General features: G+C 43.8%; 1 protein-coding gene across 1 annotated transcript in view; it reads left to right on the forward strand.

Annotated features, from left to right (window-relative positions):
- KLHDC4 (kelch domain containing 4) overlaps positions 1–15645 on the forward strand; it is a 132721-nt gene that overhangs the window by 21987 nt on the left and 95089 nt on the right. Inside the window, exon 2 of the mRNA XM_033941294.1 lies at positions 908–1094. Within this exon, the coding sequence (XP_033797185.1) occupies positions 908–1094 (187 nt within the window). The remainder of the gene's footprint in view (positions 1–907; positions 1095–15645) is intronic.

A 15645-nucleotide genomic window follows, 5' to 3' on the forward strand; every position in this document is an offset into this window, starting at 1 on the left:
GGGATGGGTGAGAGGGGAGGAAAGATGCTGCATATGAGGGGGAGAGAAAGGAAAGAGGAAGAACTGGGATGGAGGAAATGAAGGGAGAGATGATTGTTGTACATGAAAAAAATAAGACATCCCCAAAAATAAGTCCTAGTGGGTTTTTTGGACCCAAAATTGATATAACACACTGTCTTATTTTTGGGGAAACACGGTAATTTATGGAGGGAATTGAACAGATTAAGAGACAAGATTCCCTAGCAGGATCAGTCAATGTGAAATAGTAGGAGCCTTGCCACTTGCTCTCACAGAGAGTGTAAATCAAGAAGCATGTAGAGCAGTATTATGGGGGACCCCCCCCTACCTCAGAACCTCAGCCCCCTGCTCTAGGGACTAAGAGAAAATAAAGGAAGAAAGAAGCACTCAGAGAGAGGGAGGGAGAGGGGAGGGGGAGGAAGCAGAGGAGAGAGAAAGAGATATTCAGGGATGGGAGTATGAAGAAGAGAAAAAAATCCATAGTGGAGCTAGAAGGATCTCGGATCTGTGGTTAGAAGAAACATACATTTGTGAGACCTCTACTGCGCCACCCCTCCAAGATCTTTATTCCTGGTCTCAATTCCCCCCAACACCCCATCATATATATATATACACACACACACGGTGAGCTTTTAGCTTGGATTTTGAATACTGCTAGAGATAGATATTGACGTAATGACTCAGGCATGTCTGTTCCAGGGCATACAGCACAACAAGACAGAAGGGGATGGAGTCTGGAGTTGGCAGTCATATGTCTTGTAGTAAAATTATTCTAAGGTGCTGCATTGTCTTTGCACACCACTGAAACTGGACTAACATGTCTGTTAGATTCCCTCCCATATTCTTGTACCCAGTCTTGTAGAATTTCAGTACCTCTGCTCTCCTCCAGTCTCTTGGTGGAACTTTGCCTTTCTCCAAAGACATTGAACAGAGCTCTGAGGGCTACACTGAGCATGTCTTTCAACTTCCCAGGACCCTGGAGTTACTTACCTGTATTGGCAGCAGAGAACTGCGCAAACATACTGTGTGGTTTGGGGAAGGTGGAGTTGTATCTCCCCTGCTTGCTGATGGAGCAAGTGAATTACCTGTAAAGGGTGTTCTCTGTAGATAGTGAAAATACAGCCGGTGCCCTGTGAGACTCCGCTGAGCTTCCAAAGGACACCTAATAGCCTGTGCTCAAACACCTGCTAAACAGAAGGTGAGGAAAAAACAGGGATGGCCCCGAGCTCCAAAGAAATAAATGCAGGCTGACCAACAGGTACCATCAGCTGTAGACCAAAGTCTGTTTCTTCTCTACGTGGGCAGAACTGAAGAAAAGCTCCAAGCACAAAGAAATCCCGACAAAGGGGCGAAAACACTGAATAAAATAAGAAAAAAAGGAGATCAGAACAAAAACATTCCTCCAGGCATGCATGCAGAAGAGAAAACTGCTGGTGGTGCTCCCAGTGAAGTAGAGGAGATTCACAGACAAATCTGGAGTGGATTCCTTCTGCATATTGAGAGATAGCCTATTGCACTGGAAATCAGATTTTGGACATTTTGGAAAAATAGCCAGAAAGCCAGTTGAGAAAATTACCATTTTCAAGTCATCCAGAGCAATAGTTGGCTAATTTTGGGTGGACCTGGGCCTGGGATCCTTGTGTGCTCAGTACAGAAAGAAGTGCATATCTGTTTTTATTTCTTCAGCGTTGTAATACTTGCTGAGTTTAATTTCTTGGGGTTCTCAGTTCATTTTCTATTTCTATTTGTGATCTCTTGTTCTGTATTTGGTCAATGTTTTGTCTGTGTTTTGTGTGTGGTAGTAATGGGAGGTAGGGATATCAGAGAGGAGAGGGGATTAGGGGTCCCCTCCTTAATATCTGCCCTGGGCCCCAGAACAGTAGGCTGAGACTGGGGGAAGCCAGAGTTCAAATCCTGGTCCTGCCCCCCTCCCCCACATACAACAACCAACATTGTGATGCTTCTTGTGAACTTGGGCAACTCACTTCATTCTCCATTCCTCAAACTATGCCTGATAGTCAACGGCAGATAACAGGAGATATTATCTGAATACACAGATTATCTTTCTTTAACCCCTGTGACCGGCATTTTAAAAATGCTGACTGTGGCAGCTGATATTGTAAGGCTCTGGGGATAGGGAAGTAGCTACTGTACATGGTGGAGAGTGAACTGGTTATTCTCCTGCAGACTCCATGGCTAGGTTCAGTGGCTTCAAACCACAGATGACCCTTGCTCTTATTAGGAATGAGCAGTTCTTCACAGAGGCGTACTTAGTATATCTGACTCCCAGGGCTGATCATTTTTTAACATCCCCCTCCTCTCTATATAAAAATTTTTTTTTTAGTAATAATCCACGAGTCACAAGGGTATACCTAGGAAAAGATGGCATCTTAAACACTGCAGTAAGCACTAGAACCTCAATACCCATAAGCTAGATTAATACAGATTGATCCTGTACAGATACACCCTCACCAAGTACATATGAGAGTTATATTAAACAATATCAGCCAGAAATTTAAGGACCAGAGGCATTATAAAGGTGACAGGTATGGAAACTAGACTGTGCAAGTGATATTTTTGGAAAGTATCGTATATACTCGAATATAACCTGAGACTTTTTGGCCAAAAAAATGGCCCAAAAACGGAGGTCTCGGTTTATATTTGGGTCAGCACTATCCCGCCCCCCTCCCGAACCTGTTTGTAGGCTTCTGCCAGGCCTACCAAGAAACCTGGTGGTCAAGTGGTGGCTGGGACAGGAGGGTTCCCTCCCGCCTCCTGTCCCAGCCCGATTCTAATTATGTTATCTCCCTCCTGCCTACCCCGCGTACCTTAAGTATCCCTAGTGCTCCAGTGATTAATCGCGGCAGGAGCAACCTTTTCCCCTTCCATAAAGCATCTTCCCTCTTTCTGTGTCCCTTTCATAAACTGTCTATCCTGTGTCCCTTCTCTTCTTTGTACATGATTCATTTCAGCTTCATCTCCTCTCCATTTTTCTCTCTGTCTCCACACCCTCCCCTATGCTCTGGCATCTCTCTCTTCTCCATTCCTTCCTTGCAGTGAAAGGAAATTAACAATTGAAAACAGGCCTTCCTGAGAAGGGAGGAAGGCAGAAAAGTTAGCTGTAACCTCATTTGCAGCCAAGGAAGGACTGCTTTTGAAATAATCAAGAGAATCAGGACTATTTATATAAGCTGTTTTGTTTTGTTTTTTTTGCTCACCCTGAGAGACAAAGGGGCCAACAGGAGTGACTCCAAGGCTGAAGAGCCTGGCCTGGAAGTTTTCTTTTTCTGCCTTTTGGGGGGGAGAGTTTAGAGCAGTGGGCTCAAACTCACTGCCCGCCAGGTACTATTTTGAGACCCTCGGTATGTTTATCATAATCGTAAAATAAAATAAAAGTTTCTTGATCTTATGTCACTTTAGTTATAAATTATAATATTATAAGACTTAGTCAAAAGGAAAGATTTAATAATAATAATAAACAGTTTATATACCACAAGGCCGTAAAGTTCTATGCGGTTTACAATAGTTAAAAAAAATACAATAAAAAGTTGAATACAATAGAACTAAAAAGTTAGAAGCCAATAACTAAAAAAAACCCACTAAAATGATCTGAATATTGCATAATAAGATTTTTACGAATCAGCTGCCTAAATACTTCTTTAATAAGACATTAACTATTTTTTCCGAGGCCCTCCAAGTACCTACAAATCCAAAATATGGCTCTACAAAGGGCTTGAGTTGGAGACTACTGCTCTAGGGAATAAGATTACCTAACTGACAGTGGAGAGATCATCTTCCCACCTGAGCAGAACACCCAGGACCCTTTCAGATGGGCCTGAAAGTGAGATACTATTTCTAGTGAACTGATAAGCTTAAGATTTTGGATTTAGGGCAATAAAATGTGCATATGATATCAATGCAAGTCAAAGAAAAATCGTATGCTCTCAAGTTTTACAAATACTGTACTCTGTACTTCTAACTCCCCTTTAAAAAATGCTGTAGTACAGCTTGGCAAGCTCTAGTTACCTTACACATGTGGGTGAGAAGCAAGCCTCTCCATGCAGGAAACAGAAGGCATCCATTCCTTCCCAGTGCCCAGCTGGTGTTGCCTGCTAATCCAGACATGCAAGAGCCCAGGCTGTTTTATATCCCCTGCCAACAAAAAGGTAATAAATAATCCCTTATAAAAGACTTTTTATGTTCAGCATTGCACCAGAGAGAGTGGTTGACCTGCAGGGCTGGGGCCAGATATCCCTAAGCAATTTACGGATTAAGCTTTTTTGCACAAAGCAAAACCACCGACGCTCCTTCCCACCTCATTCCCAGGTGATTCACTAACCATTGCGCTCTGAAACCTGAGATTTAAGAGGATATAGGAAGAGTGTGGTGCTGTACCTTCAAGGATTGAACATTGAGTTAGCACAAAACCATCGTGAAGAAACTCAGAAACAGAATAGGATCAAACAGGGTCATTAAAATGTGATTTTGTTCTCTGTCTTAAAACTGAAGATCCTATGCCAAAGGTTTCTCAATTAAGAATGGACTAAAATTCTGAGCAAAAACTATGGCCTCTCTCGGTTGCCTTAAATTGGCCAACACCCAATCCACTTCTAGACAAACTCAAGATGATGCCAATATTTTATGAGAACTGAGCTGTGTCGGAGATCTCAAAGACTTACAACTCAGCTTTTCTTGTGCAACAGAACTGGTGGTCTTGAGCAGCAGGTTAAACCCTCATTAACTGCGAGGGTTATAGAGCAGAGTTTCTCAACTTTAAGCCAAGTACCCCCTAAATCTAACCAATATTAACCAAGTTCCCCACTCAAGCTCTGCCCCTGACCCCACCCCCATAGTAATAGTACCAATTGTAATGCAATTTCTTCCATTCATTTTTCATATACACACACAATATAATCTTAATACATAATGGTAACCACAAAACTTAAAAAAAAACAAAGCACACTGTATACAGAGAAAATATTAATTATCATTTATATTTGGGGGTTTTTTCAAAGAGGTCAAGGCAGATAACTTTAAAATATGCAATGTACCTCAGTAACAAATATAGAAAAATAGACAAATATAATGCAAAATAGACAGCAGATATAAATTCTCAAAACTGACACATTTCCGATCACTAAATTGAAAATAAAATCATTTCTCCTACCTTTGTTTGTCTGGTGATTTCATGAGTGTTTCTGGTTGCACTTTCTTCTGACTGTGCATCCAATATTTCTTTCTTCTGCCTCCTGCACACTTCCTCTCCTCTGGACCTCAATCCCTTCCACAACCAACATCTCTCTCTGTCTCTTCATGAGTCCAAAGTTAATTCCTCTCTCCTCCACCCCTATTGGCAACATGTCTCCCTCTCTCTCTCTCTCTGTTCATCTGTCTTGAGAGATCCAGGCATCTCTCCTATCCCCTCTACATCCAACATTTCTCCCGCTCTCATCCCCAGATCATGTGCAGCATTTTTCACCACTGCCCACCAGCCCCATGCCCATTTCTATTTCTATCACCCCTCTCCACCACCATGCCACATCTCTCCCTCCATCACTATATCCAACATTCCTCCCCCTTGCATCCCCTTCAATCTGTCCCTCTGTTCCCTCTCCACCACCATATCCAACATTTCTCCCTCTCATCTTTCTATTCCCCATGCATCTCTACCTCACTCCTCTCTCTCTATGCCCAATTTTCCTCTTTCTCCCTTTCCCCATGTGCACCATCTCTTTCCCTCTCATTCACACACTCATGCCCAACATTTATCCTTTTCTTTTCCCTCCCTCCTATGTCCCAAGTTAATGCCCCCTTCCTCCCTCCCTTGTTTCCCAAGTTCATGCCCCCTCCCTTCCTTCTGTGTTCCGAGTTTATGCCCCCTTCCCTGCCTTCCAGCCTCTGTCCCAAATTTGTGCCCCTCCCATGTCCCAACGCGCTCCTTCCCCCTCACCTTTCTCCCACTATTATGTCCCCTCTCTCGCTTACTTACTCACTCCAGGGCCACACTCTCTCCCCAGGGGTCCAGCTGGGCTGCTCTTTCCAGCCTTCAACCGCACAGGGAAATGGGCAGCAGCTCTTACACGCTGCACGTGGCTGACCCACAAGCCTTCCCTCTGACGTCAGCCTTCCCTTGCTGTGATCAGCTCAGCAGCAACGCAATTCTCTACATGGAACCTGTGACATAGATGCTGGTTAGAGAATTGGGGTGGTTAGATGGGGGTTAGGCGATTATGCATAGGACGCCCACATGCAATTCTCAAAAGCTGCTTAGGAGGCTGCTGAAACCGGTCGTCCTAAATAGAATCAGACCCTAATATTTTTTTCCTGAATTTATTAATGGCAATATGTCAAATATGCATCTTCACCCTTGGTATTATAGGGGACCATCTCAATTTTTCTGCCTAGGCCCATTCAGTCCTAGCTATATCGCTGGTTAGATCAAAGTATCATTTATTTGATTCAAACACTTTGGAAAAATAGTAAGCTTTCAGATGGATTTTAAGTCTTAAAGGAGGACTCTGTTCTTAATGCCAGAGGGAAGAAGTAGCCACTGAAAACCAAGGTGTTCTGCTAAGATAAAGCTGAATCTGAAGATGTCCAGGAACAACCATTAAATTATACTGCTATGTCATCCATCCTCTGATTATCCCCTCATCCCTACTTTTCTCCATGAGACTGTCTTTGATTTGCTTTCATGTTTTACTTACATATTCTGACATTTCTCATCTTTTGCTCATTTACACTGGCTTTTACAAAGCCGCGGTTGAAGTAGAATTCCAATGAGCGTTGAAGCATTTACCTCGCCGGCCTGTGGTAGAAACCTTGACTGCGGCTTTGTAAAAGGGAGCCTTAGCTCCCAAAGAAGCTAGTCAAAAAATTTATTGTTAGCCCAATAAAACAAATCTCTTTTTTGTTTTATAGTACAGTATTTCAAAAGAAAGAAGTGAAATTGTTGTCACGAGTCAGGGAAGCTTCCCTGTCGCCAGTTGAAGGAAGGAGCCAGTAGAGAGAGCAGGTTATCTGTACTGAATGGATGTATCCTGCTCAGGGCTGCCTGCTGTAATTGCAGAGCAGACTCTGTTCTCCTATTAATACAGACTGATAAAAGCAGATAGGGCAGCTAATGAAACTTCCTGGAACAGTCCCTGCCATCAGAAAGGACTTCAAATGGAAATGAGAAACTGTGTAAAGCCGGCCTCTGTACTCCTCCTGCCCACTTGGAATAATTGCAAGAAAAGGAAGCATATCAGATTTAACTGAAGTGTCCTGCAAAGATGCCTCTGGATTACACTGAGAACATCACTTAAACTCCTTCCCTTAAACAATATTCAAAAGGGACTAACCGGTGTCTATAATTAAGCCCTAACAAACAACAAACCTTCATACTCCACTCCACAAAAGGAGAAACCACAAACAAACTCTGGCAAACAATAGCCTGCAAAGTGGAGTTGATGATCTGTAAACTCCCAGGTTTGTTATTCACATAAAATTATAAAAACAACAAATAAAAGTCAATAAAATAAATGCAACTGGCAAAAATAACAAGTAGTCCCAGATACAGATCAAATGATTATCTATGCGTAAATAATTCCACTATGGTGTACACAATGGCAGCAGATGGTGATGACCGCAAGCACAGTATTTCAAATCAGCTGACAAATGGTGTAGCAATAGAATGGACATCAGTTAGTTTAGCAGGGTTTAAAAAAGGTTTGGATAATTTCCTAAAAGGGAAGTCCATAGGCCATTATTGAGATGGCTTGGGAAAATCCACTGCTTATTCCTAGGATAAGCAGCATAAAATCTGTTTTACTACTTGGGATCTAGCTAGGTACTTGGGACCTGGGTTGGCCACTGTTGGAAACAGGATACTGGGCTTGATGGACCTTCGGTCTGTCCCAATTCAGCAATTCTTATGTTCTTATTTGAGCCAAATATAGGACTTCAAGCCATTGTGACATCACTGATGAGGCTGGCTCGTAGGCATTGGCGGAATGAGGCATTATGAAATCACAAACTCTTTGGGTTTCTGCCAGGTACTTGGGACCTGAACATAAGAATAGCCTTACTGGGTCAGGCCAATGGTCCATCAAGCCCAGTAGGCCAATCCAGGTCCCTAGTACCTGGCCAAAACCCAAGAAGTAGCAACATTCCGTACAGAATCTCAAAGAATAGCAAGATCTGGAATCCCAGAGAGTAACAAGATTGTAGAATCCCAAAGAGTTGTAACATTCTATGCTACTGATCTAGGGCAAGCAGCGGCTTCCCCCATGTCTTAATAACAGACTATGGACTTTTCCTCCAGGAATTTGTCCAAACTTTTCTTAAAAGCAGCTACGCTATCCGCTCTTACCACAACCTCTGGCAACGCGTTCCAGAGCTTAACTATTCTCTGAGTGGAAAAATATTTCCTCCTATTGGTTTTAAAAGTATTTCCCTGCAGTTTCATCGAGTGTCCCCCTAATCTTTGTAATTTTTGATGGAGTGAAAAATCGATCCACTTGTATGGACACTGTCACCAACCCTCCGCAGAGTAGGGCTGTCGGGTGACAAACACAGGGATTCTGGCGTGTCCCCTCCAACCAGGGGTACCTTCAGGACTTTTTCAGGTGGCCCTGGGCAATTGCCTGGGCCTAAGAGATGCAAGGTAAGTAAAAAGGTTTCACCATATCACCAGCCAAAACAAGTTCTTTAGGAAAGAATAAGTTGTTTATTCTGACCCACAGGTCAAAAGTATGCAACAGAAAACAAACATCACTTTTGCAGGTCATTCAACAAAAATAGTAGATTTGCAAAAAATAAAGCTTTACTGCAAATTCAAAATAAATCAAAACTCCTTAGGCAACCATAGCCACAGCAAACTCTGGTAACAGTTCAGCTTTTCTCTCAGCTCACACATGCAGGCAAAATCACACAGCTGAGACAGATAATCTAATTAGCTTCAAGAACGGGAGTCACAAGTTCCAAAAACCAAACTTAACGATGTCAGTTTGAGCTTCAGGTTCATAAACTTGCTTTTAAATCCATTCCTCAGTTTGAAGCAAGTATTATTCTTACTCTCAAAATACTTATAAAGTTCAAACATATCTTAACTTCTGCAGGCATAGTTTGCACAGCAGAAACAAACCAAACATCAGCAAAAGAAAGAAAGAAACACAAACCACTAATGGTTTCTCAGTTGCTGCATTCTTTCATGCAACTTCCATACCTTCCGTCTGGCTTTCTAACATAGGGCCAGCCAGTTCTATCTCCATGCCTTCCACACGATCTAGAACCTGGTAGTTTGAAGTAGGCAGGATTTCCTCCAAATCCTGCATGGAATAATCCAGCACGTTTTCCTCTCCTGCTCTGTTCCACAGCTCTTCACCTGCCTTGAGCTGTGGGAGTGACTCGCCCTGGTCACTCGCTCCTCCTCCTCCCTCCTCCTCCCTCCTCCTCCTGCTTGACTCAGCCTGCTTTAAACAGATCAGAGCCAATCTCCTTCAGCCTGTAGCGGGGGATGGGTTTTGGCTCTACAGCAGTTTTTCTCTGCCTAGGTTTATCTCCTGCAGCTATCTTCCTCGTGGCTTCTCTAGCTGCTCTAAAGCCTGGAGGCTGCTGTTGCCAATCTGCCTACCTCTGTTCCAGTTCACTATCTCTTTGGTTATGGGGGCAAGGGAGGTCAGCCTCAAGGTGAGTGCCAGAATCGATCTGGTCTGCTCTTCTGCATCCGATCCTATCAGGGACCGGACTAGTGCTGGTGCTGGGTTTGTCACAACACGATGCACGTTAGGAGAACCTAGGCCTTAATAGTTTCTTTATATGCATTGATGCCCTTCCGTACATCTCCTCCTCTCATTTAATGATCCCTCTGCTAATTATCCAAGCTTCTCTCCTCTATCCATGACGTCCTCCTTTGTTCAAACTAGGTATCTGAGATAAAGCTACCCTTGTCTAGTTTGAGCTGACATGTAAGACCATTTTTTAAAACTATCTTTTTTTTCGCCCTGGTGATTGTGTCCGTATGTAAATAAACCTCTCCTGAGTGTTCTTGGGATATTTACTTCCTTACATGCGTAAGGCGGGAGGCGTATTCTTCGGTCTTTCTGAGGCCCAAGAATGTAGTAATGCTCTCCTGTGATTTCTCACCCCAAACACAATTCTATGTTATCAAGGCTCAGGTACCTTTTGTGATTTTAATGCCATGTATGCTTGTCTATTTCACGCCCACACTCGAGATTCTGTTCCGCCCGGCAGTGACAGGTTGGTGATTAAGAATCCAAGTTTGTCACTTATGCCTGCAGGTAAAATCAATATTTAATTTTCTGACTGCAATTCTGGACTGTTAACAGTAGGACAGACGAGAATGATGCATATGATATTTGCACAAAAGAAAGAACAAAACCCAAAGCAAAGAGCATTTTCTGTTCCAGGGACAGATGTAATCAGGCTGTAAGATGACGTGGGTTTTAAGACCATAAAACATGAGGAGAACCATGATAGGTTGTACCATCAAGCCCAGTGTGGTTATTTTGGGTTGCTTAGCAAAAAACTAATATCCTTTGTGAGAGATCTATATTTCATTCTTTACTCCGAACTCTCATGATAGAAAAAAATACCTAACAGATCATACTAGAGAGGTCCATCGCATGTTCTTTACTTTCAGCTTTTCCTTAGAAACGTGATGGCAGATAAACGCCAAACAGCCCATCCAGTTGGCCCATCCACACCATCTCAGAGTAGTGAAGACACAGGGGGATTGTGAAGATCTACAAAGTGACATAATCAACCTCGAGAAATGGGCATCGACAAGGCAAATGAGGTTCAACGTGGATAAGTGTAAAGTGATGCATGTCGGTAACAAAAATCTCATGCACGAATACAGGATGTCCGGGGTGGTACTTGGAGAGACCTCCCAGGAAAGAGACTTAGGAGTTCTGATCGACAAGTCGATTTAGCCGTCTGCACAATGTGCTGTGGTACCAAAAAGGGCGAACAGAATGCTAGGAATGATAAAGAAGGGGATCACGAACAGATTGGAGAAGGTTATCATGCTGCTGTACCGGGCCATGGTGCACCCTCACCTGGAGTACTGCGTCCAGCACTGGTCGCCGTACATGAAGAAGGACACGGTACTACTCGAAAGGGTCCAGAGAAGAGCGACTAAGATGGTTAAGGGGCTGGAGGAGCTGCCGTACAGCGAAAGATTAGAGAAACTGGGCCTCTTCTCCCTTGAAAAGAGGAGACAAGATCGAAACAGTCAAGATAATGAAGGGAATAGACTTAGTAGATAAAGACAGACTGTTCACACTCTCCAAGGTAGGGGGAATGAGAGGGCACTCTCTAAAGTTGAAAGGGGATAGATTCCGTACAAATGTAAGGAAGTTGTTCTTCACCTAGAGAGTGGTGGAGAGCTGGAACACTCTTCCGGAGTCTGTTGTAAGGGAAAACACCCTCCAGGGTTTCAAGACTAAGCTGGACAAGTTCCTGCTAAACTGGGATGTATGCAAGTGAGGCTGGACTCATTTAGAGCACTGGTCTTTTACCTGGGGCTGCCGCGTTAGCGGACTGCCGGGCAGGATGGACCACTGGTCTGACACAGCAGTGGCAATTTTTATATCCCTCTTCTTTCTATGAGATCTTAGTGATAGCAGTCTATAACAGCATGTGGCATAGTAGTTAGAGCTACAGCCTCAGCACCCTGAGGTTGTGGGTACAAACAAACCCTGGGCAAGTCACTTAATCCTCCACTGCCCCAGGTACATTAGATAGACTGTGAACCCACTGGGACAGACAGGGAAAATGCTTGAATACCTGATCCGTTCTGAGCTCCTTTGGGAGGATGGGCTTATAAATCACAATGGAGAGGCTGCCCAAGCTATTAGTCTAATTTTAGCTTATCCAATTTATTTTTTAAATATTTATTCATTTTAAAGCCAAAAATAAGTGCAACATATTATACAGACAAATCTTCCAGACTGGTTAAGATTGGAATGGCAACTCCTGTCTCCACTGAGATTGGGTCACATCTTAAGTATCAAGTTAACTAGGCTGTATAAGGACAATAGAATTTTATTGGACACATGGCAGACATTAAATTTATTAATAATTTAACACCTATTTCGATTCATAAATCCACCTGTCAGTCCCTTTGGCTTAACTCCAAGATTCAAATTGGCGGATTTAAGGTCATCTGGAAGCATTTGATGAAGGCGGGCATACGTACTCTGGATGATGTAGTATCAGATGGAAAACTGCTTGACTTTTCACGACTGCAACAAACATTTGGTATTGCTAAGTCTCAAAATTATAGGTGGTTGCAGCTTGTCCAATTTTTGTTTAAATCCATCTGTATAATTAGCATCAACTATATTCTCCAGCAACACACTGCACGACTTAATATGCTTGTGACTTAATCCCAAGGATAAGCAATGCTTCCCCAGATTTACTGATAAAAACAAAAAACTGTGGATGCTGATGTTCTGAAAATGATTTATTATTTGTCCTTTCACAATAAAATCATAAAACATAAAAATCCATATATAATAGTCCACCGGACCCTACACGGTCCGTGTTTCGGCGAACACGCCTTCCTCAGGGGTCCAATTGATTTCAAATACACAAATTAAGAAATGGACTAAAAACAGTGTAGTTGTCTTTAAGCATATAGTAAGAACTGACTGGAGACAAGCAATGGGCTTGAAGGGCCACCGCGGGAGCGGACCGCTGGGCAGGATGGACCTATGGTCTGCCTCAGCGGAGGCAACTTCTTATGTTCTTATGCTTTTGCTCCAGGAATTTGTCCAAACCTTTTTTAAACCCAGCTACCTTTACTGTCTTACCACATCCTCCAGCAGCGATGAACCGTTCATTGAGGGCAGGATTCTGGAACTGGTGCTTTCGGCGGCCGCTTTCACGTGACAATCACACAGTGGCGCCTGTTTCAGGAATGCGCCTACGGGAACAATAGGTGGCGGAAAGGTAGGCCAGGGTTTTCTGAGCCTACATTTCCGGCAGCTATCTTTGCATGAATCGCGCCTATGTAGGCGCTTTAGGCCGCCTAACGCCACTTCTGGCATTGGCCACACCTGCTTTGGCGTTCGGCGGCCTACAGTGCCTGCGTAGGCATTATTCCAGCACCTTTTATTTAGGTGCTGGTAGGTGCTTCAACCTCGCCCTTTTTTTGTTGCCATTTCTAATGATGTTCTTCAATTAACTTAGGCGCTGGTTTTAGAAGTTTCCCCCTCCCCCGCCCGAGTGCAAAACTATTTTCTTCTATTTGTTTAAAGTATTATCATCAGCTGTGGGGCACCTGCCACTCAGCAAGATGGCAGAGATAGCGAAGGAGCCTGTGGCGGTTTTCCCTGTCGCCCTCCCTCAGCGACACTGCGAGCCTGGAGCCAGTGGCGACCACCGCGGCAGTGACTCTCCCTCCCGCCCTTTCTCCGTCAGCCGAGGAAACCCTGGGCAAGACCAAAAAAAAAGTACTACCATCGAACCTCATGGAGTGTTCCCTAGTCTTTGTACAGTATTTTTAAAAGATCTAAATTTACCTGTTCCACTCCACTCAAGATCTTATAGACCTCAATTATATTCTCCCTCAGCTGCCTCTTCCCCAGACTGAAGAGCCCTAAACTTTCTAGCCTTTCCTCGTATGAAAGTCCTTCCATCCCATTAGTCATTTTGGATCCGGGGATAGATTGAAAAGGTTAGTTAGATCATTTGCTAGGTTTAACTAACCTTTTCAATCTATTCCCGGATCCTAACTCTTCATCTAATTAACTATCTTGTAATTTTACTGGGTAGAATGAGGTTGTGCTTCTTTTTTTGTTTGTTTGAATGGGGGGGAGGGAGGGAGGGAGGGATTGATAGGGTCTCCGGATTTGTTAATGACATTTTGCAAAGTACTCCAATGTTCATGAGACTGAGGTCTCGGACTTACTTCTCTCTTTTTATCCGACAGAGGTGAAATAAGGACTGGCTGCATTTTCTCATTCTCTTCTGTAAAGGATGGCTGGATAACGTGACCTTCCTTTTACTGATCTTTCTCCTCACAGGTTCTCCTGGGTGATAATCACTATAAGAGGAAGTAGGCACCGCAAAAATGATCCTGTGAGAAGGAAGCTGGTGCTGGGTTTGCATACAGACTGGTTTAGTGCTACAAACATCTTTTAACAGCAAATTTACCGATCTTAAGGTCGGGAAAAGGAAGCTGATGATGGAGTCAATGACTATATGACTATTTCCCCCTCACTGTGATTAAACAGTTTACCTTAGAGTGCCTACTTCTTGTATTTTTTTTTTTTAAATCTACTGAGATGTACATAAGCTGTGAGACAATGATGCAATATCCTAGCTGTGATTACACCAGACAGGACTTGCAGGAGACTCGCGGAGAGGAAAGGCTGCTCCAAAAACCTCTTGAAGCTCCCGTGAGAAGCCTCTGACACCTGGTGGCAAAGCTGTGCCACTTATTTATTTATTTAAAACATTTCTAATCCGCCTCCATCCAAGGCGGCTCACAGTGGGGTCCTTTTACTAAGGCGTGCTAGACGTTTCAGCGCGCGCTAAACGCTAACGCATCCATGATAGAGAGAGAGACTGAAAGAAAGACAGACAGACAGAAAGTGGCCAAGAAGAGAGAGAGAGAGAGAGACAGAAAGACAGACAGAAAGCGGCCAAGGAGAGAGACAGAAAGAAAGACAGACAGTGGCCAAGGAGAGAGAGAGACAGAAAGAAAGACAGACAGTGGCCAAGGAGAGAGAGAGAGAGACAGAAATAAAGACAGACAGAAAGCGGCCAAGGAGAGAGAGAGACAGACAGACAGACAGAAAGCGGCCAAGGAGAGAGACAGAAAGAAAGACAGACAGTGGCCAAGGAGAGAGACAGAAAGAAAGACAGACAGAAAGTGGCCAAGGAGAGAGAGAGAGAGAGAAAGAGAGACAGACAGAAAGACAGACAGAAAGCGGCCAAAGATAGAGAGAGACAGAAAGAAAGACAGAAAGCAGCCAAGGAGAGAGAGCGACAGAAAGAGAGACAGACAGACAGAAAGCGACCAAGGAGAGAGACAGACAGAAAGACAGACAGAAAGCAGCCAAGGAGAGAGAGACAGACAGACAGAAAGTGGCCAAGAGAGAGAGAGACAGACATAAAGTGGCCAAGAAGAGAGAGAGGCAGAAAGACAGACAGAAAGCGGCCAAGGAGAGAGAGACAGACAGACAGAAAGTGGCCAAGAAGAGAGAGAGACAGAAAGACAGACAGACAGAAAGTGGCCAAGAAGAGAGTGAGAGACAGACTGCCAGAAAGCTGCCAAGGAGAGAGACAGAAAGAAAGACCGACAGTGGCCAAGGAGAGAGAGAGAGACAGAAAGACAGAAAGCGGCCAAGGAGAGAGACAGAAAGAAAGAAAGACCGACAGTGGCCAAGGAGAGAGAGAGAGACAGAAAGACAGAAAGCGGCCAAGGAGAGAGACAGAAAGAAAGAAAGACCGACAGTGGCCAAGGAGAGAGAGAGAGACAGAAAGCGGCCAAGGAGAGAGACAGAAAGAAAGAAAGACAGACAGACAGAAAGTGGCCAAGAAGAGAGAGAGACAGAAAGACAGACAGACAGTGGCCAAGGAGAGAGAGAGACAAAAAGACAGACAGACAGT

Source organism: Geotrypetes seraphini, chromosome 4 (assembly GCF_902459505.1).
Source record: "Geotrypetes seraphini chromosome 4, aGeoSer1.1, whole genome shotgun sequence".
NCBI classification, from domain to species: domain Eukaryota; kingdom Metazoa; phylum Chordata; class Amphibia; order Gymnophiona; family Dermophiidae; genus Geotrypetes; species Geotrypetes seraphini.